General features: G+C 55.5%; 5 protein-coding genes across 5 annotated transcripts in view; 2 read left to right on the top strand and 3 right to left on the bottom strand.

Moving 5' to 3' along the window:
* The window catches only part of DRP2 (dystrophin related protein 2), a 28,611-nt gene extending 26,580 nt beyond the window's left edge, over positions 1–2,031 (top strand). The window contains exon 24 of the mRNA XM_064669623.1: positions 42–2,031. Within this exon, the coding sequence (XP_064525693.1) occupies positions 42–61 (20 nt within the window). The 3' untranslated portion in view covers positions 62–2,031. The remainder of the gene's footprint in view (positions 1–41) is intronic.
* On the bottom strand, positions 1,602–7,015 carry LOC135421732 (aryl-hydrocarbon-interacting protein-like 1). The gene is made up of 7 exons (XM_064670418.1): positions 6,699–7,015; positions 5,894–6,073; positions 5,512–5,700; positions 5,260–5,436; positions 5,002–5,143; positions 4,335–4,579; positions 1,602–1,667 (listed from the first exon to the last, which is right to left on the bottom strand). The coding sequence occupies exons 1-7, from the start codon at positions 6,792–6,794 to the stop codon at positions 1,602–1,604; spliced, it is 1,095 nt and encodes a 364-aa protein (XP_064526488.1). The 5' UTR covers positions 6,795–7,015.
* Positions 7,016–7,328: 313 nt separating this feature from the next.
* On the bottom strand, positions 7,329–13,043 carry TAF7L (TATA-box binding protein associated factor 7 like). Its single transcript, XM_064669611.1, has 11 exons — positions 12,872–13,043; positions 11,851–11,929; positions 11,555–11,688; positions 11,055–11,181; positions 10,788–10,846; positions 9,718–9,790; positions 9,202–9,318; positions 8,899–9,087; positions 8,685–8,797; positions 8,318–8,377; positions 7,329–7,750 (listed from the first exon to the last, which is right to left on the bottom strand). Exons 1-11 carry the CDS (start codon positions 12,935–12,937, stop codon positions 7,706–7,708), a joined length of 1,062 nt encoding a protein of 353 aa, XP_064525681.1. The 5' UTR covers positions 12,938–13,043; the 3' UTR covers positions 7,329–7,705.
* On the top strand, positions 13,043–17,007 carry LOC135421300 (magnesium transporter NIPA2-like). Its single transcript, XM_064669612.1, has 5 exons — positions 13,043–13,215; positions 13,315–13,371; positions 14,403–14,493; positions 14,630–14,790; positions 15,699–17,007. The coding sequence occupies exons 1-5, from the start codon at positions 13,092–13,094 to the stop codon at positions 16,310–16,312; spliced, it is 1,047 nt and encodes a 348-aa protein (XP_064525682.1). The 5' UTR covers positions 13,043–13,091; the 3' UTR covers positions 16,313–17,007.
* Positions 16,803–19,234, bottom strand: TIMM8A (translocase of inner mitochondrial membrane 8A). The gene is made up of 2 exons (XM_064669620.1): positions 19,007–19,234; positions 16,803–18,526 (listed from the first exon to the last, which is right to left on the bottom strand). The coding sequence occupies exons 1-2, from the start codon at positions 19,127–19,129 to the stop codon at positions 18,365–18,367; spliced, it is 285 nt and encodes a 94-aa protein (XP_064525690.1). The 5' UTR covers positions 19,130–19,234; the 3' UTR covers positions 16,803–18,364.
* Positions 19,235–19,252: the final 18 nt, after the last annotated feature.

The following is a 19,252-nucleotide window of genomic DNA, read 5'->3' as shown; positions in this document are numbered from 1 at the left end:
CTCTGGGTCCTATTTTCCTGACCTGTCTATTTCTCTTTCAGGTATGACCTCCCTTATCTAACACCTCCTGTGAGCCAGAGGCTTTTCCTAACCAGCTACCTGGCTGCTTTCCTCCCCCTCCTCTCCATGCCATGCTCCCTGTGCTGCAGCAGGCCTTGCACAGACTCCCTCTGAGCAGGTTGTGCAGGATGCTTGCCAGCTCCAGAAGATCTCAGGGGAACATAGGCCATGCGGGAGTGGGACTGTGGGCTTCCCAGGAGGCTGGCTTGGTCACTTGGCCACAGTGTCTGAGCCTGGGTGGAGTGGTTTAGAAGAAAGAACTGAAGCCATGAAAACTGCCTGTCTCCCCTGGCACCCAGGGGTTGCTGCCTTTGCCTGCAGCACTGAGGGGGATGCAGAGCTCAGTCTCCCACTCTTCATTTTTGCCCAGAAGCCTCCGGGTTTATGGGCACCAAAACACTCCTGGAGCCACCCAGTTTTTAAAATAACTCTTTATAACAGCATCCAGCTGCCAGCCTTATGGTTCAAGCTCTGCCACTCAAGGCTCTGCAGCCAGCCAGGCACGTACCACCTGGAGAGAGTCTGTGAGGTTTATGGAGTAGGGATGAGTCCATGTTAGAGCTTCAGCCCAGCTAGTAGCCTTATATTGAGAGGGTCTTTATAACAGAGCCTTATCGTTTAATGTGCATATATTTCTATATATTATTTATATATTCTGTACTTAAACACTCTCATGGACTCACTCCATTAAATTCTAATACTGGAAGTGTAGCTGCCCTTCACTTTCAGACCAGCCCAACTTCTGCTCCCCTGGGAACCAGCACCTCCCCTGTTGCTGGTGTTGCAGCAGGGCTGCTGCGAGGGGAGCTCTCGGAGGGCTGGTCCCGCAGCAGGCTCTCCATCCCACCTGGATTCCTGGGGATCTGTGCCTTTGCCGTGGCACAGAGAGCCTGTCCTGCACAGACCCAGCTCCATCCCTGGGGAGCCTCAGCTCCCGCAGGAAGGGGTTTCTCCAGCCGTACTCCAGCCCTGGGGTTGGTCTGATGCAGGTGCACAGCAGGACAGGTAGGGCACCTCCTTTCTGCCCCCTGGGAGCAGCTGTCTGGCTGCTGTCCCTGCCTTTGAGCTGAGCTGGGGGGCTGAAGGCCCCTGTTGGAAGCAGGTGAGTCCTGTGGGTCAGTGGAGGGGGGCTGTTGTGCAGGCTGGCAGGGCAGCTCGGGGGTGGGGGTGGCTCCTGGTCCCAAAAGCTCCCTCATACTGGCTGTCTGGCTGTGTTATGTCGAGAAAGAGGCAGAGTCAGGTGCTGTGGGGTGACCGAGAATGGGGGCTGAGGTGGCTCCGGTGCTCTGGTGCCAGGACAGAGACAGGGCTGTTGTTGCTGGCTGGGACGGGATGCAGTGGTGAGCTGTATTCAAGGAAGCTGGGACCAGGGCAGTGTGCTCAGGCCCAGGGCTGTGCAGTTGGCTTCAGTGTGCTGGCAGAGACGAGAACAGTGCCCACACCAGGGGTGAGGTGGTGTGAGCCTTTATGCCCCTGTGTTCAGCGTGTTGTGTACAGTGTCTGCTGGCAGTGGTGTGGGTTGCTGTCCTCGCTGTCCCCTCTCACAGCCGGGTGAGCAGCAGGAGGGCAGTAGCAGTGGTGTTGGTGTTAGGCTGGCTTTGGGCATGCTGTGTGTCAGCATGGTGAGAGGGACCACAGGCCAGCCCCTGAGACCTGGCTGGACCCCTCTGTTATCCCAATGGCAGGATGGGTGCAGTGTGGGGAGGAGAGAGGTTTGGCCTGAGGATGAGGTGAGAAGTATCCAGCCTGGGGGGAGCTGGAGAAGAAAAAGGGGGCAGAGCTGCATGTCCCAGTGCCAGGTGTGGGGAGCAGAGGTGACCAGGTTGGGCACTTGGGCTGTGTCTGGGAGCTGGGATACGGGATGGGAGCAGGCTGGCTAATGCTCTGGTAACCATGTACTGTGGTGCTGCTGTCCTCACTGCTTTGTGCCATCTCTGCTCTGGAAAGAGAATAAATTTGTATTTATACTGAGACCTGGATGAGTGCTCTGGCCTCTTCTATCCATGCATCTCATCTGAGTCAGCTCCCATTGCTGTGCCACCCTGGCACAGCTCCTGCAGGGCTGCTGAGACACAACCTGCACTGTCACCCTGGCTGTCAACACCACTTGAGGCAGAAAAGAAGCTGAGAGCAGGGCTCCAGGTTCCTCAGACACAGGTGTGTCCGCCAACCACCCTCTTGGTCCTCTCACAGCAAGGTCTGTCCAGAGCCATGTGGCAGCCTGGGGGCTGGGACAGGGCCTGTGTGGGGACAGTCCCTCTTTCTCACCCAGGAACTTTTGCTGTAGGAAACCCTTCAGCCCTGGGAAGGATGTGGGACAGCAGTGGGATGCTGGGCAGGCAAGGCAGTCCTCTCCTTCCATGCTTTCTTTCTGGAGCTGCATTAAATCTTCAGTGCCCAGAGGTGTCCGGGTGCCTCTGCCCTGAGTGCTGCCCGTGTTCACTGTGCCCAGCGAGGAGTTCAGGTGAGGAGCAGCTCAGGGTAAGGCTGGGGGCTCTCAGGCCCTCCCCACTGTGCAGGGTGCAGCCCAGACTGATGGTAAAGCCTGGACAGGACTGATACTTTTTTAGCTGGACCTGCTCCACCCCTGTCTGGAAGGGCTGGTGGTGCTGGGCAAAGTCCTGATATGGTGCCACTGCAGGGAAGTTTGGGGACACTCTCACACAGGAGAGATTCAGGAGCTTAAATGGGTGTGGGTGCTTAAATGCAACCTCCTGAACTGCCTCTTTCAGGAATAGCACGAACTGCCCCATCCCTGTGCCACGGGCTCCAGGGCAAGGCAGGAGGTGTGGTCTATGATCAGGGAAGCCGGTCACGTCCAGGAACAACTCCAGCACATGGTGCCAGGGAAGAGCTTTTATTTCTCAGCCAGCAAAGCTCCGTGGCGCCCAGCTGAAAGGCGCTGGAGCCCATGAGTCGGGGCAGGGGTGCAGAGGGCACTGCTGCACAGCAGGGACAGTGGGCTCAGTGATGGCAGGGTTAGGACAGCATTGTTCCCTTGTCACTGCTGGGCCAGACCGAGCCCCAGGGCTCCCTCTCAGGGCACAGAAGCCCTGCTGCCTGTGCTGTGTCTCCTTGTCAGTGCTCTAGCAGCCTTTCCCCCATGCAGGGGTAACTGGCCTTGCTCTTCACTGCACTGCCCACTGCCCCCTTCTCTGGCTGCCCCAGAGGTGAAGCTCTCTGTTCCCTTCCCCAGCATTTTCTCATCTGCTGCCTGCTCGCTGCTCCCTGCAGCTTGCCTCTTCCAGAGCCTTTCCAGGTGTCTCATCCTCCATGTCCTCCATCTCTGGGGACCCTTCAGCTGGCTCCAGCCCCTCACTGGGAGGCCCCGGCTCTGGGGCTCTGTCTGGCTGAGTCTGAGCTGCACTCCCTGTGCCAGCTTCCTCTGTCCCACCGGCTCCTTGCTCCAGCCCCTGCTCAATCCCTGCTGCCTCTGTCCCCCCTGATGCCCCACATTGCCCTACACCCAGCCTTTCTATCTCTGCTGATAGACTCTCTTCCTCTTTGTCCTCCTCCACTTTTCCCTTTGCTACCTTCTCTTCCTCTCTCTCCCCTTTTCCCTCCTTTTCTTTTTCCTTTTCCATCTCCTCTCCCTCTTGCAATTTCTCATTTTCCTCTTTTGCCCCCCTCTCTCCCTTCTCCTGCCTCTCCTCTTTTTCTTCCTTTTCTTCCACCTTCTCCACCTCCTCTTCCTCCAATTTTTCATCTTCCTCCTCTGTCCCCCTCTCTACCTTCTCCTCCTCCATCTCCTCTTCTTCTTCCTTTTCTTCCTCTTCTTCTTCCTTTTTTTCTTCCTCTTCTTCTTTCTTTTTTTCTTCCTCTTCTTCTTCCTCTTCTTCTTCCTCTTCTTCTTCCTCTTCTTCTTCCTCTTCTTCTTCCTTTTCTTCTTCCTTTTCTTCTTCCTTTTCTTCTTCCTTTTCTTCTTCCTTTTCTTCTTCCTTTTCTTCTTCCTCCCCCTCCTCTTCTTCCTCTTCTCCCTCCTCCTCTTTCTCATCTTCCTCCTCTGTTCCCAGGCCCTCTGGCTTTGCCCCACAGGTGCCCAGCTTTACTTCTTCCCCCAGTCCTGTCTGATCCCTCACTTCCACCTCTGCCCCTGCAGGTTGTCCCTGAGCTGCTTCTCCTTCTGATGCCACCCCTTCACCCTCAGCCCTGGGGGTCCCTTGTTCTGCTTGGGCAGCCCCTGGTTGTTCTGTTCCTTGGGTCCCTCCATCCTGCTCCCCCTGCCCAGGGCTCTCCTGAACCCCAACCTCCCCCTGAGGTGCCCCGTCACCCACCTCCCTGCTCTCCTTCCCCTTGCTGGCCCGCCGACCCTGGGGCGACTGGAAGAGCCCCTGGTAGCGCTTCCGATCCTCCACGTGCTTCTTCCTCATCCTCTCCCCCAGCTGCTTCAGCTCCTTCTTCACGGCGGCCGCCATGGAGGGGTCAAGGTGAGCCACGCGCATAAAGTCCTCCCGTGCCTCCCGCTCGTTCCAGACTGCAGCATGAGCCTTTGCCCGCTTGAAATAGGCCTTGGCATTGTCTGCCAGGAGAGAAGAGCCCCCAGTGGGGGTCCTGCAGCTCAGGGCCACCAGCCACGGGAGCTGGAGAGGCCCTGGGAACCAAGGGACATGAGGCACGAGGAGCAGGGGGACGTGGGGTGAACACACCTGTAAGGGAGGGCAGGGAGACCTGGGCAGCAGGGCACAGGGGGTGCAGGAATCATCAGGGAAAGGGGAAAAGTGGGGTGGTGGTGGGACCTAGAGGTGCCATTGTGGGCAGGGGAAACCAGGGTCGTGGGCACTGTCACAGGCAGGGGAAACTGGGTTCTGCAGTGGATGTGGGGATCCAGGTGACATAGGTACTATCACAGGGAGAGGGACATGAGATGAGCATTGCCACGGATGGGGGATCCAGAGGACAGAGTCCCCAGGAGCAGGGGGGTGGGATGCAGGGCACAGGTACCATTGTGCTTCTGGAGAAGCTCCGTTGTGTGCTCCAGCACCTCATAGTACTCGCCGAGCTCCAGCTGGCACTGGCAGTAGTTGAGCACCAGGGGTGTGACCAGGCTCTCCAGCTTCAGCCAGTCATCCTCCCATGGCTTCTCCTGCCCCAGGGAGAAACACTGGGTGCTTCGGGGCTATGGCCATCCCCTCCCAGGCACCCAAGACCCACAGGGAAGCGCTCTGAGGCACAACCCAGGCAGGGTTTCAGGAGGCTCACCTTGGCCTGGAGGTTCCTCAGGCAGATCACAGCCTCCTGGTACTTGGCGGCTGCCTGCGCGAACTCCCTGCGGAGGACGAGGCGATTGCCCTCGCTGTGCAGCACAGGCACTGCTGCCAGCTTCTCCTCCTTGTTCATGGCCCAGGTGTCACGCTTGTATGCTGAGGGCTCCTCCACCTGCATGGGCGGGAGGAGTTGAGCTGCCTGTCCGGGCCGTTCCCACTCTGGCAGCCATCCCTCCATCCCCCTTACCCGGAACAGCTCCATGATGAAGATGAGGGGCTGCGGCGTCCGCTGCAGCTCGTCCAGGTCAGCATAGCCCGTGCTGTGGTAGTCAAACATGTTGCCCATGCCACAGCGGTGCTTCTGCCCTTCCAGGGGGTCCCGTCCCTCTGTGATCCTCCGCATGCCCCTGGAGACCAGGGCATACATGCCTGTGTGCTGCAGGGAGGGGGAGCACTCAGTGCATGGGCACAGTCTGTGCCCCTTCCTCTGGGGCAGCCCCCCTGGTGACCTGTGGCTAAGTGACACCTGTGCCCCCTGTGCTTGCACCAGACAAAGCTGGAGCACCTGTGGGATGCACGGTCCTGTGCCCTGGCTCTGCAGGAAGGAGGAAAATGGGCCCCTCACTCACAATGATGTCGCACCAGAACTCTGCCACCTCCCCAATTCTCATGGAGCTGAGCAGCGTCTCCCATATCTCCAGCTTGAACATCTTGCCCACGATGATCTCCATGGGCATTCCAGCTTCCCGGCTGTCATCGATCACCGTCCGCTCAAAGTTGTCCTTCAGCGTCTGGAAGTGGAAGGTGAACTGCCCCGGAGAAAGCCCAGTGTTCAGTCCCCTTGGCAGTCCAACGACCTGAGCTGTGGGGTCAAGCCTGCTCCCAGCAATGTGCTGGTTTGACTGGCAGCTCTCCCCCTGCAGCAGGAGGTTGTGACTGCTGCCCACTTGTCCGAAGACAGCAGGTGGATGGTGGAGCATCTTAATGCCCATCTGTGCTGCTCCCTATGGATCCCCCTATGGAGAGTCCAGTACAGAGGGTGCTCTCGCAGTATGCATCAGGACCTGGTGGAACCCACAGTGATCTGCCCATACCCAGGGTCTGGGGAATCTCCCAAGAACAACCCACTGGCTCACCTCACTCCTGCTTGAGGAGGAAAGGCAGGAAAGGCAAATTTCAGCGACTCATGGGGACTGCTGAGCTCTAACGGCACCAGGACAGAGGGAGGAGGTGTCACAGGCCCAGTGCAAGGTAAGGCCGTGGGCAGTGTGGCTGCCTGTGCCCAAACCAGCCCTTCCTACACTCTCTTGTGAGGGGTCTCGCTGTACTCCAGACCTGGAGCTCAGCTTATGAACTGTAATGGGCAGGACTGGTGGTGTCAGACCCACTCCCTCTCCCAGGACCTTGGGGGAACAACAAACAAAGACAATTTACCTTGCTCCCATCCTGCAACTTTGGCAGCTCCCCATGGCCTCCATGCAGAATCTTCTTTTTGACCCCTTCCACGTTCAGAAGGTAGGTTTCCTCCATGGCTGCTCCTGCCAGCCCCCAGGAGCAGCTCACAGGCACGTGCACGCGAGCACGCTCTCGCCCTTCTTGAGCTCCACGTCTTCCTCAGGCTTATCTCTCTTGGCTATCTGGACACAGCTGTCATCTCCCAGGGCTGCTGCTGATCTTTTCCTTTCTGTGCAGGGGACAGTGCTTGGAAGCCTTCTCCCTTTCCCTTGCCCTTTGGGTTGTGAGAGGGGTGTCCCGCCGTAGCACACACTTGCTGAAGCCCCCAGTGTCCTCCGTTGCCTCCTGTAACCACCGTTCTAATCCTCTTCCCACCCTGTCAGGTTAATCTGGGATTTGCCTGCCTAGTCTGTGAGGAATTACAGAAACTCCCTGTTCAGGAGGCCCTCGTTCCTCCCCCAGAGTGATGGCACATAGTCACTTTTGACCCAGCCCCACATGGAGCATTTTGAGGAAGGAGCCCAGCAGTGCCCCAGAGGTGCCCAGGAACAGCTCCCTGCCAGGGGCTGTGAGTAGCCAGACCCTCGAGAGACCACACAGGAACAGAGCAGGGTTGGAAATGGTACTTTATTAGAGTTTGCTTAGAGTTTCCTCAAACACAAGAACAAGCTCCTACCAGGCCACAGCCCATCGAGCCCCAGATTCAATAAGATGCAGAAACCAACACTGTGCTGTCCCAGGGAGATCAGTGAGTATTTACAGTAAATTCGGTGCTTTGGCTGCTCTCACAGGCACAGTCCAGTTCTTCAGCTCCACCAGCCAAACCCAGCACAATGGATGTGGAAGCAGCTCTGGACATGGAACCTCTAGCACTGCCCAGCAGCACTTCTGGCAGCAGAAGTGTGTGAGTAAAGCAAAGATTTCGGCACAGCAGGTGACCACCACTTTCAGCTCTGCTCACAGTTACAAAGACCCAAGCCCACTCCTCATTTCTCCATGAGGGACTCCAGCTGCTCCTGCAGGGATGCCATCTGGGAAGAGGGAGAGAGAATTACAGTCAGGCATGGCTGGGACTCTGGGCAGCCCCAGCCTCAGCATTTCTGTGTTCCTGCAGATCTTCTACCTGTGCCAGTGGCTGCTCTGCCTGTGTGTTGCCCGGAGCTGTGCCTGGGCACCTCTGGAACAGAACTGACACTGCCCACAGGAACTTGGGAGAAAGAACCTCCTGCCTTGGTACCTGGCTGGAACAAAGCTGCCCAGGCAGGAAATCTGCCAAGAGTCTACAGCCACTGCCTTTCTGGTACATGGATGCCAGTGGGTCTGAGTGTCAGCAATCCTGGCAGCTTTAGACTGCTGACTGGACATGTTTTGGCTCACTGCTCCTTCAGAAGGAAGGCTGCAGTCAACCCACTCCCTGTATCTCCTTGTGCCTCAGGAAGCTCCATGCAACTACAGGTGAGGTACAACCCCACCTGACCTGTAATACTGGAGTTCTCAGCAGCTGGTGTGGTACAGGATTGGGGAAACTTTGTCAGAGGCCAAGCCTAGAACCACGTTGTGCCCCAGTACTTTCCACTCCACTGTGGGAGCTTCCTCACCTGCTGTTTCTCTCGCTCTTCCTGTTGCTTGAACTCATCCAGGACAGCCTGGAGACGGGTCTGTAGAGACAAACATGCCAAAGCACAGTTACCAATGTGATCTCAACTGAATGGGTGCTGGCACAACATGTCAAGTAGTGCAGCAAGCCCCAAGCTGCACTGACACCCCCTTATCTCCTCCAGTTCCACAGACTGCTTTGCTTCCACAGGGAAATGCTGGAGTGTGTATGACCACACCATAACTATTTTTAATCCAGCATGCAAAGACCCCTGGCTTTTCCAGGGCAGCAGCTAAATCAGTCTGCTGGATCTAATGGCAAGCCAGTGCTAAGCAGAGGACTTGAAGAGACTCCAGAAGAGCTCTCACCTTGAGGGCCAGGTTCTCCACTTTCATGATGAGATCCTCCTGGCGCTTCCTCCTGTCTTGAGTTTCCTGGAGTTTACTTTTCAGATTGTCAATCTGTTTCTGGATCCCTATGGCTGGAAGGGAGAGTGAGCTCACACCCAGAGCAGCAGCAGAGCTGGGCAGTGCAGCCTGCCTGGCATCCCAACAATTCTGCTGTGCTCTGCCACCCACTCACCAATCTGGTTGGACCCCTCATTCTCCTGCTGCTGCCCATCAGACTCATTCAGCTTGTCCTGCAGCTGTCTCTCCAAGTCTTCCTCAGTGTCCATGATATTCAGGTCTTCGTCGTCATGATGATCCCTCTCATCTTCGTCCTCGCTGCTGCTGCTGATATCATTAAATATCTCCCGCAGTTCATCGTGTTCTAGGTGGGGGAAAAAGAGTTAAAACACAGCTGATGACCTCCCAGCACCCTCTGCCCGCCAGGGACCACATCACTTAGTAGGTGGGAAGAAAACAAGAGCCCTCCCCACTGCACCTGAGGAGCCGTGGCCTTGCTTGTGTCCCGACATCCCTGGGGAAGAGATGTCCAGGCTGGTGAGTGAACCATGGTTGTCCACTTCTTTTGTTTCATCTTCAGCAATGACTTCCCAGCCTGACAGCAGGAACAGGTGAGTCAAGGGGAAAAGAGGAACGTGGAAGATGTGGTATGATGGAAGAATGCTAAAAACTGCAGGAGATCACTGCCCCTTCAGCAAGTCTGGCCTTGTAGCTAAGGATACCCAGGATGAAACACCCCAGACTCCTTTTTTTGATGACTTCTCCTCTGTTGTTATTACAGTTCCTGCTCAGCACAACAAGAAAGATCACCATGAGGAAACAATAAGCTCTGAACATGGCAAAGATGAGGCTCCCAAAATTCAGTGCCTCTTGTGCACTTATCTCCCAGTCTCCCCCACCCACGCAGAGCTCAATCTGTCTGTCCTTTCCAGAACCCCCAGGTCACACAGTGTCCTGTCCCACTCTTGAGCTTTTTTCCCCACTGAAAGGATACGGACACTGACAGCTTCGGCATCGGTGCTCAGGAGACGCTTCACCTCTTTTTCCACATCAGGAGACTCAATATACTGGGCCAGAGAGGGGAAAGAGAACAGAGACACTGTTAAATGCCTTGTGCATGTTGCTGGTGCGGGTCAACCCCAACACACCTCTGGACAGAGCCCTGTTTCAAGGCTCTCTTCTCTTAGAGCTTTCTGCTCAGCATTTGTTTATGCTCAACCAAAAAGTAATTTGTGCACTCCCCTAAAACAATCCCTCTTTTTTCTGTACAGAGCTCCTTGGTGGGTTGTGTGCTCTCGTTTTTCTGCTCATGCTACTTATGAAATAAGACTGTCCATGTGTATGCAGAAAGTCCTTGAGGTGTTGATGGTCAGCTCAACTCCTTCTGATCTCACTCAAAAGATGGTTTACTTTTTCACTTTTAAATTAATCAGGAATCTTACTGCTGTGATCTCTCTTCTGTGGGCTATAAGAACATCTCAAGTAATTTGTTTCCCAAATGTCATGCAAAATCACACTCCATCCTGTTCTCAGAAACTGCAAAGGAGAGAAGAACAAGTCTTCCCAGCCTCAGGGTGCTGCATCTCCCCAGCACCTTGCCTGGCTTGTGCATATGCACAGAGACAGTCTCTGAGCTCCATCTGTTGTCACTCCCCCTGCTGAAGTGACAGTTGTACTATTTGTAGCACTGCCTGTTGGGGAAGGGAGAGGGCCAGGCAGAGAGAGAAGATTGGGAAAGCAGGAATGAGTGAAGCCTCATTTCCATGCGAGTCTCCCTTCCTTTCCTCTCTGTGAGCAGGAGGAGATGTGCTATGGCAAGGCAGCCACAGGAATGAAGTCCAGCAGCAATGCTGCCCCTCAGGAGCATCTTGGAAAACATGGAAGAAGCACTCAAAGAAGTGTTTAAATTTACTACCCTCCCTTCACCCTCATCTCAGGCAAGAAAATGTGCAGAAATGTTAAGAAATCCCATGTTTTCTGGACCAACAGACAATCACAGCTCTAATGTCTCTGCCTTCCCATCCCTTGGGTATTGCATCTGCACCTGTGGGAGAAGCAACTCACCTTCTTCTTAGCTGTCTTCCGGAATCGCCTCTTCCGCACGTTTTTCAGGGGAAGAGTGACTGTGACAGAGGAAACAGATTGCACGTGTCAGGCAGATGGCCCAGTGAGGGAAGTGCATGTCAGAAGGGAGGAGACCCTTCAGCAGCAGAGAGCGCCCTGGAAATGGAGCAGCAGCACAGCCAGTACCTGGCAGCTGTGAGCACCCTGCACAGACGTGGGGTATTGAGGTGGAGGAGTTTGGAGGGGTTTGGCACAATCTCTACTCACTGCCATGGTTCCATATGAATTTCTTCTCTCTGTCCTTGTCCTTCTTCTTGTTTGCCTTGGGATCAGTGCTCACAGTCTGCTCTTCCAAAGGGGGGTAGAGATCACCATCCACGGTGCAAACAAGCATCTGGAATCCCCACAGAAACGCAAAGGTTTATCATAAGGCAAGGACACGAGGATGTGAAGGAACAGTATCTGCCCACTGAATGTTGTGAGCCAAAGGGATTCAGGGGCACAGGGTGTGGGAAACACAGTTTCACACCCAGCTCAGCTGGACACAGCAGCAGTTAAGCTGTCACAAGGACAATTGTATTTCATGCTCTAGAAATGAGGTTTCTAAACACCAAGCGGAATGGGGAATTTTAAACTGCTAATACTGTGAGAATACAGAAACTGGTCATGTTATACTGGATGTCCAGCTGCCAGAGTGTGCAAAGGTTCTCCTGGGGAGGGGAGCAAGGAATTAAGCTGTTGGGGCAGGCGAGAAGGACAGCCCATACCTGGCAAATATCCGCTGTCTTGTAGAAGGTTTTCTTGTCAATGGTTTTTAAGCTCTCGATGATGCAGGGCAGATCCACCAGCTTGGCTGCCAGTGGCACCCGGTCCACACGGACAATCCCATGGCGCCCATCCGCTGTGGAGAGCCATGGGAACAGGTCAGTGCTGTGGCTAAACAGCCACACTGGGCAATACATCCCCAGGCACAGAAACGCCAGAGGACAACACATGCAAGTGGCACAGCTTCACCTGCAGACAGCCAGAGGAGGTTTAAGATGCCTTGGTGCTGCTCACTCACCGTGCAGCTCAATGGTGAGCCTGTCCTTCAGGTTGACATTCCCGGACTGGACCGCTCGCCGCACAGTGGAGGCATATTCCTGGCAAGGTTGGACACACTTACTTCAGGAAAGGGTGTGCTTCCTCCAAGAATCCCCAAAGGCTTCTGCACAGCCCACCCAGCTTTAAACACCTGCTAGCCCCATGCAGAATGGCAACTGAAAGAGCCACGATGACAACTGCACCCTCCTCCCAACATCCCGTCAGTCCTGTGACTTTGCTGCTCCTGGTGCTCTCCATAGCCCTGGCATGACACAGTGGTGTGAGGGCCCCGACAGACACACCTGCCAGACCAACGTAGAGCTGGGGAAGTTACAGCTCCCTGCACCAAGCCCTTGTTGTCTCAGCAGGACAGTCACAGAATCCCAGAATGGTTGGGGTTGGAAGGGATCTCTGGAGATCATCCAGTCCAACCTCCCTGCCAAGGCAGGGTCACCTGGAGCAGGTGACAGAGGAAGGCACCCAGGTGGGTTTGGAATGTCTCCAGACAGACGTGTCTCCACGACCTCCCTGGGCAGCCTGTTCCAGTGCTCTGCCACCCTCAATGCAAAGAAGTTCTTCCTTGCGTTGAGGTGGAACTTCTTGTGCTTTGTTTTATGGCCACTGCTCCTCATCCTGTCACTGTGCACCACTGAAGACAGACTCTCAGCTTCAAGCATCTAACCAATATCATCAAGGCCGCTTACAGCCACAGCAACCGTAGAGCCAGCACTTGCTAAGTCTCCACAACCTAATCCTCTCGGTTATCTCCCGAGCCTCCTGCTCTGTGTGGCAGGAGCTCCTCTCCAAGGGAGGCCTTGGAAAACCCGTCCAGAAGACTGGGAGCGGGCTACCCCGGTCCCAGAGCCTCCAGCCTGCTTCCACGTCCCTGGCCGGACCCGCAGATCCCATCGCTGACTCGCCAAACCCCCCAGACGCGGCGCTCGCCGGGCAAACGGGGCTGAGCTCGCCGTGACCCGCGCCGGGACCGAGCGGGCTCTCACCGGCGGCAGCCGCAGCACGAACTGGCTCTCGAGCTCGTGCGGGGCATCGTCCTTGCCCTTGCTCATCCTTCCTCCTCCAGCTCGGCAGACGAGACGCGCTCACCCCGCCGCCGCCGAGGCTCCGAGCCCGCTCCCGTTCCCGCGGAAGCCGAGCCCGGTGCCCGCCCCTTCCGCTCCATCCCCGGCCGCTCCCCGCCCCGCCGGGGAAGGCGCCGGGGCCATGGGGGCCGGGTTCGGCCTGGGGCTGGCCCTGGCCCTGGCCTCCAGCGCCTTCATCGGCGGCAGCTTCGTCCTGAAGAAGAAGGGGCTGCTCCGGCTGTGCCGCCGCGGCCGCGCCAGGGCAGGTACGGCCGCTCCGGGCATCGCGACCTGCGAGCCTCGCGTGTCGCTTCGTCCGTGTCGCTTCATCTGAGGCTTCCTGTTTCTCTTTCCTCCGCACTCAGGGCAAGGAGGGCACGCGTACCTGCGGGAATGGCTCTGGTGGGCAGGGCTGCTGTGCAGTAAGTACCGCGCTCACCCCGCGGTGAGACACGCTTGTGACAGAATGGATCGTGGCAGGGACCTTAAGGACCACGAGCAGGGACACCTCCCGCTAGTCCAGGCTGCTCCAAGCCCCGTCCCACCTGGCCTTGGACACTCCCAGGGATGGGGCAGCCACGGCTTCTCCGGGAAACCTGTGCCAGGGCCTCACTGCCCTCACAAGTAAAGGATTTCTCCCTGATATCTAATGTAAACCTGCTCTCTGCCAGTTGGAAGCCATTCCCCCCTATCCTGTCACTACATGCCCTTGTAAACAGTCTCTCTCCAGTTCTCTTCGTGTATTGGAAGGCCACAATTAGGTCACCCCACAGCCTTCTCTTTTAAGAGTGTTTATGGTTGTTTCTAGTCACTTTCATGTTTTATTATGATGGTCATTGTTTGATTGATTTTTATCCAAGTGTCTGAGGATGATGCTGATCTAATTTTAACTCTAAAATATCCTTAAGTCTCGTGCATTACCAGGTTTCTCTGCTAAGCAGGACCTGAGGAGCTGGTCTAGCTGGGTTGGGTTGAGTGCTTCTGAAGTGGCCTGCACAGAGAATGTTGTGATAACAGAACATCCAGCAGTGTTTGATGCTACAGCAATTTCAGCAGCTCCACTTCACACCTTTCAATGTTAAGAACCAACTGTACTTGATTTACCCTTTAAAAAGCTGTAAAAGCAGTTCCAGGAGAAGAACACCTCTTAGAAATACAAACTCCTTTCAGCTTTGTGGCTGTTGTGGCAATAGTTTCCTGTGGTTGCTGCTTGCTGTATAGGCACATGTGACCAAGGATCACCATGCATAACACTAAGCCTTCCCTTCCCAAGAGAACGTGTGTGGGGCTTCTGGTTGTTCTTGCTGGTGCTGTTCTTTCCCGGTTGCATGACATACCTCAGAGAAACACAGGATGCTCAGGTGGAAACCGAGGCTTTTCTGACCAGACTCAAACTTGTATTATGGTGAATTGCTCCTACTTCGATGCTCACCCAACAGAATTTCTCTTGCAGTGGGAGTTGGAGAAGCTGCAAATTTTGCTGCCTATGCCTTTGCTCCTGCAACACTGGTAACTCCACTGGGTGCTCTAAGTGTCCTTGTTAGGTAAGTAGCCTCAGAAACTTCCTCACCTCACCTCCTGAGGGATGAAAGCAGGTGCTCTGCTTTCCTTCCTCTCTTCCCTCAGGTACTCCCATCTCTTGCCTTAATTAGTTTTGAGTGGGTTTTTTCTATCTTTCAGTGCAGTTCTGTCTTCCACCTTCCTCAATGAGCAGCTGAATGTTCATGGGAAGATTGGCTGCATCCTGAGTATCCTGGGCTCCACTGTGATGGTGATCCATGCTCCACAGGAAGAAGAGGTTTCCAGCCTGGAGTCAATGGCAGAGAAGCTGAAAGATCCAGGTACTAAAATAAAAGGGGTCCTGTCAACTTCAGGCTCAGAACTGACAGTAGAAGGTGGGACACAACTTGGCTAGATTAGTAAGGACTGAACTAAATGGTAATGGAGGTGTTTCTTGTCCTGCAGACAGAACTGGAATCATTAGCAGTTACCAAGTGGGCTTTTTATTTTACTGTCTATGAGGTATAGATGCAAAAATTGAAGAGCAGGGGAATTAGGTGCAGCTGTCAGCAGAAGGGGTTGGCCTGTGGCAGTGCCAGGATAGGAGAGGGAATTCCTGGACACAAGGGTGGCAGTGGTGTGGCTGAGGGAAGGCAGAGGAGGACCTTCAGGCAAAGATGAATGAAATCAATGAGTTACATCCAAGATCTGGTAGTCTTGGTGCTTATGTCAGAGGGTAAATCAAGTTGCAAGGCTTTGATGTGGGCAATAGCACAAATGGCAGAATAAGCCACAAGAGATGGTGGAAGGAAGCACAGGCAGAAGAGCAAAGCAGAGTAACAGGTAGATGCTGCTGCTCATTAGAAGGAACACTCTGGCAGGGCCTCGCACTCCTGTTACGTGGCACTTTCCTTTTTATCACACCACAGCCTCCAGAGCTTCCCAAGCCTTCTGCCACCCTCCTGGGCCTCCTGCAGAACAAGCCTCCCACCACTGCTAGTGCCCTGGAGCCTGGCTGTGCCCCTGCCACTACCAGCATGGGCTATATCTGACAGCCTGACTTGTGATTGCACTGTTAAAGAGCTGCTGCTGGCTCTGCAGCTTTGCTCAGGCTTCCCAACCCCATTCCTTTCAGATGGAGGCCAAAAAGACAGACTGATGGGGCAGTTACCCCGTCCTCTGTCTCTGCTTGCTGTCCAGTTACATCTGTCACTGTGTTCTGACAGAGCTCTTTCATTCTTTCCCCAAGGATTCATTGCATTTGCTGTTTGTGTCCTGGTGAGCTCCCTTCTGCTTATCTTTGTGGCTGGACCCCGTTATGGACAGAGCAACGTGCTGGTTTATGTTTTGGTCTGCTCTGCCATTGGCTCACTGTCTGTATCCTGCGTCAAAGGCCTGGGCATTGCCCTCAAAGAACTGTTTTCTGGGAAGCCAGTCCTGAAAGAGCCACTGGGCTGGGTGCTCCTGGTGTGCCTGGTGATCTGCATCAGCATCCAGATCAACTACCTGAACAAAGCCTTGGACATTTTCAACACATCTGTGGTCACACCCGTTTACTATGTGCTGTTCACCACAGCAGTCATGACGTGCTCCACCATCCTCTTCAAGGAGTGGCAGCACATGGTGCTGGACAACGTCGTCGGCTCCATCAGCGGCTTCCTCACCATCGTGTCTGGCATCTTCCTCCTGCACGCCTTCAGGGACATGCCCTTCACCCCCAGCCTCCTGCCCCTCTTCCTGCAGCCAGGCAGGGCAGACCTACATCCCCCATGGAGCAGTGCAGACAGACACCAGTCCTGTCAGCACCAGCCTCTGCTGCCCTCAGAGGACAAAGGTTCTCAGAGCGCAGAGGAGGAGAAGTGAAAGCGTGTGAGGATGCCTGTGAACTGCTGGCTTTCTGCTCCCACTGCCAAGGCTGAACATGCTGCCTCAGCTGCTGCTGCACTAGCAGGACCTGGCAGTCACCCTCTGCCTGTCCCAGGTGGCACATGGGTGATGTGCCACTGACAGGAGTCTGGCAGAGCCAGCAGCCTCCTGTGGCTCCAGACAGGAGCCCTGGGAAGCGCCCAGTTCCTTGGATCCTGTGCTTCTTCGCTGTTCTTTTACGTGAAGAATTGATCTGCCCTCATCAGGACCCAGAACCTGGCTGTGCAGAGACCTGCAGCACTAACACAGTGCTAACCCTGCATGGCACACCACACCTCTGGGGAGGCCTTGTAGCATTTTTTAAAAACAGGATTAACAGCTACAAAATGATCTAACATGGTGCTAAGGTTACACAGAGAGAAGATGGATGTCTGGCTTGAAAGGTGACACACACAGAATAGTAATTAAAGATTCCTCTGTCAAGTACTTGTTTTGCTCACTCTGCTAGAATTTATTTACAGATTCACATCCAAGAACAGAATACAGCCCAAACTGGGAAACTTCAGTGGTGCTGCCACATGCTGCTGTGGCTCTTCAGAGGGACCAACCTCTTCATGCAACATCTGCTGTGCAGGTTGATGAAGCACCTGCTTACTGTATTCTATTAAAAACTGATCTGTTCAGTTCCTCAAGTGGTGAGTGATACATTTGTACCGAGAGCTGGGCTAGCTGAAAGGTGTGAAGAATCACAGGGGTAGGAAGAACTCTGCAAATGCTCCAGAGAAATTCAAGTTAGGACAGGAGAGGGAACCACTTACTCTGGGAACCTAGTCCTTAGCTATTGAGGTAAGTTTCTGAAAGATAACCAGACAGCTGTGTCCTCACTGATGTGGGTTTATATCAGCACAGCTGTTTAACACATCCTGAATTTGTTCCCAGGAAGGCTTGCTGGCCACAAGCCACTCACAGGTGCTGTCCAGCCCCAGGCTTCCCAGAGCCACACTGCCTTCCCAGAGAGCGGATCAGTTGTTGGTTGTTTTTCCAGTTAGAAGCTCCTCTTTGTGTCCTGGGGCAGAGGTCCAGAAGACACACCCACGGGCCTCCCACCAGCGACCTCCACAGGTAAAAGTGCACGAGGTGATAAAGCAGCTGGTTAGTTATTTCCTGCTTTCAGTCTCTCTAAAGAAACTACAGGACAGCAGGAGCTGTTAAACCTTTAGGGAAGAAGGGGGAAGGCCACAGACTCTCCCAGAAACAGGTTTGATTTATGGGACCAAATTAATTCAGCAACAAATCAAAACTGAGAAAAAACCCCTTCTAGCCAAAGACAATTATGCCCTCTTCCTATTAATTTTACAACAAACAGGATCACTGGGATGGAGGGGGAGTGACAAGAAGGCCAGATTTTCCATTCTCAGCCGTGATCTACCTGAACAAAGGAGAATCTCATGTTAAAAATTGACCCAGTTATTATTTATTACATTTACCCAGGGAAAGCAGTTAATGGAGCAAGTCAGCATTGACAGAGTTTTGCTGCAGTGTGAAAATTGGTCACTTGGGCATATGAATGATTTACCTACGGAAGCCTGACAGTATTTTCCAGCGGTGACACTGCCTGGGATGATCACTGTTCCCGAGGAGCTCTTCTGGCTCAGGTGCCTGTCCCAGCCTGGGATGGTGCCCAGGGGGATGTCAGCACGTACCCAGGAGGGCTGGTCTCTGCAGCACTGTTTAAGGCAGCAACCACAGGCTGGCCTCACCCAGAGCCCAGCTTCACATCAGCACTGGAAACACCCATGGAATGAGCATCACCACCCCTCTCCTCAGCCGAGGGGGCACGTCCCAAGTGCAGGGTCCCAGCACAAAGGCAGCCACCGGGAGCGGCACATCACCCCGGCGTGGAGCGTCGTGTCTCTGTTGTGGGCTCTCATCTGGCTGCAGCTTCCCCGAGATGGCATTTAATTAAATCCTAACCCCCTGAGCTGATCCTGGCTCCTTCGGGAGGAGTGGGCCTGGGCCAGGCCCGGCCTGGCAGGGGCTGGGTCCAGCTCAGTCGGACAGGCTCTCCGAGAAGGCCGACTTGGACTTCTGTGTCTGCTCCAGCCGGTTCAGGATGAACTGGCTGGTGTCGATGAAACGCTCCACGCAGTTCACGAAGCACGTCTCGGCCCGGCTGTCCAGCTTCGGGCCCGGCTTGTCCATGCACTTCTCCTACACACAGCGGGGGCCCGTTGTTGGTCCCGGGGGCACCGCAGCCCGACCCTGACACCCCCTGTCCCCCCTGCACCGGAGCCGTGCCCCCAGGCATCGCCAGCCCTCGGACGAGATGGTGTCACCCCCCTGCTCGGGATCCTTGTCCTCCCGGGATCCTCATCCCCTCGCGATCCCCATCCCCTAGGGATCCTCATCTCCTCGAGGTCCTCAGCCCCTGGGGGTCTCCATCCTCTCAGATCCTCAACTCCTCGGGAGTCCCCATCGCCCCGGGATCCTCATCCTCTCGGGCGCATCTGACAACCCCCTCTCCCTCTCTCCCTGTGCTCACCGGGCCCGGGACCGCTCCCACGGCGGTTCCATTGTGTCCCCATCAGCCTCCCCCTCCTCCCCCCGGCGACACAGCTCTGCGCGGCCTCCCAGCCCTTCTGCCCCACCAGCGCGGCCGTGTCCCCGGAGCCGCCCGCGCCCCTCCCGTACCCAGCACAGCTCGGTCATCTGGTGCACCAGCTGCTGGAAGCGCTGCTTCTGCGTCTCCACCTCGATGAAGCGCTGGAGCTGCGGGTCGGCGCCGCCCAGCCCGGCGCCGGACGGCGAGTCCATGGCGGCCCTGGAGCCCCTCGCTGTCCCCGCGGTGTCCCCCCGGTCCCTCCCGGTGCCGCCGCGCCGCGACCTTCACGTGCCGCCGGTGCCGCGCCCGCCCCTTCCGCCCGCGCCGCGCGTGCG

Source organism: Pseudopipra pipra, chromosome 13, assembly GCF_036250125.1.
Source record: "Pseudopipra pipra isolate bDixPip1 chromosome 13, bDixPip1.hap1, whole genome shotgun sequence".
NCBI lineage: Eukaryota > Metazoa > Chordata > Aves > Passeriformes > Pipridae > Pseudopipra > Pseudopipra pipra.
This window is presented reverse-complemented; position numbering and strand designations above follow the sequence as displayed.

What these genes read in the sequence shown, in the direction of transcription:
- LOC135421732 (XM_064670418.1), bottom strand. Translation starts at nt 6,794, where the DNA reads ATGGAGGAAACCTACCTTCTGAACGTGGAAGGGGTCAAAAAGAAGATT. An exon ending in AGTTGCAGGATGGGAGCAAG is followed by an intron (nt 6,074 to 6,698) that starts GTAAATTGTCTT and finishes TCTCCGGGGCAG; the next exon opens with TTCACCTTCCACTTCCAGAC. An exon ending in AGTTCTGGTGCGACATCATT is followed by an intron (nt 5,701 to 5,893) that starts GTGAGTGAGGGG and finishes CCCTCCCTGCAG; the next exon opens with CACACAGGCATGTATGCCCT.
- LOC135421300 (XM_064669612.1), top strand. Translation starts at nt 13,092, where the DNA reads ATGGGGGCCGGGTTCGGCCTGGGGCTGGCCCTGGCCCTGGCCTCCAGC. An exon ending in GTGGGCAGGGCTGCTGTGCA is followed by an intron (nt 13,372 to 14,402) that starts GTAAGTACCGCG and finishes TTTCTCTTGCAG; the next exon opens with TGGGAGTTGGAGAAGCTGCA. An exon ending in GCTCTAAGTGTCCTTGTTAG is followed by an intron (nt 14,494 to 14,629) that starts GTAAGTAGCCTC and finishes TCTATCTTTCAG; the next exon opens with TGCAGTTCTGTCTTCCACCT.
- TAF7L (XM_064669611.1), bottom strand. Translation starts at nt 12,937, where the DNA reads ATGAGCAAGGGCAAGGACGATGCCCCGCACGAGCTCGAGAGCCAGTTC. An exon ending in ATTCATATGGAACCATGGCA is followed by an intron (nt 10,847 to 11,054) that starts GTGAGTAGAGAT and finishes CCTCTGTCACAG; the next exon opens with TCACTCTTCCCCTGAAAAAC. An exon ending in TGAGGGGTCCAACCAGATTG is followed by an intron (nt 8,798 to 8,898) that starts GTGAGTGGGTGG and finishes TCTCCCTTCCAG; the next exon opens with CCATAGGGATCCAGAAACAG.
- TIMM8A (XM_064669620.1), bottom strand. Translation starts at nt 19,129, where the DNA reads ATGGACTCGCCGTCCGGCGCCGGGCTGGGCGGCGCCGACCCGCAGCTC. An exon ending in AGATGACCGAGCTGTGCTGG is followed by an intron (nt 18,527 to 19,006) that starts GTACGGGAGGGG and finishes CGCTGTGTGTAG; the next exon opens with GAGAAGTGCATGGACAAGCC.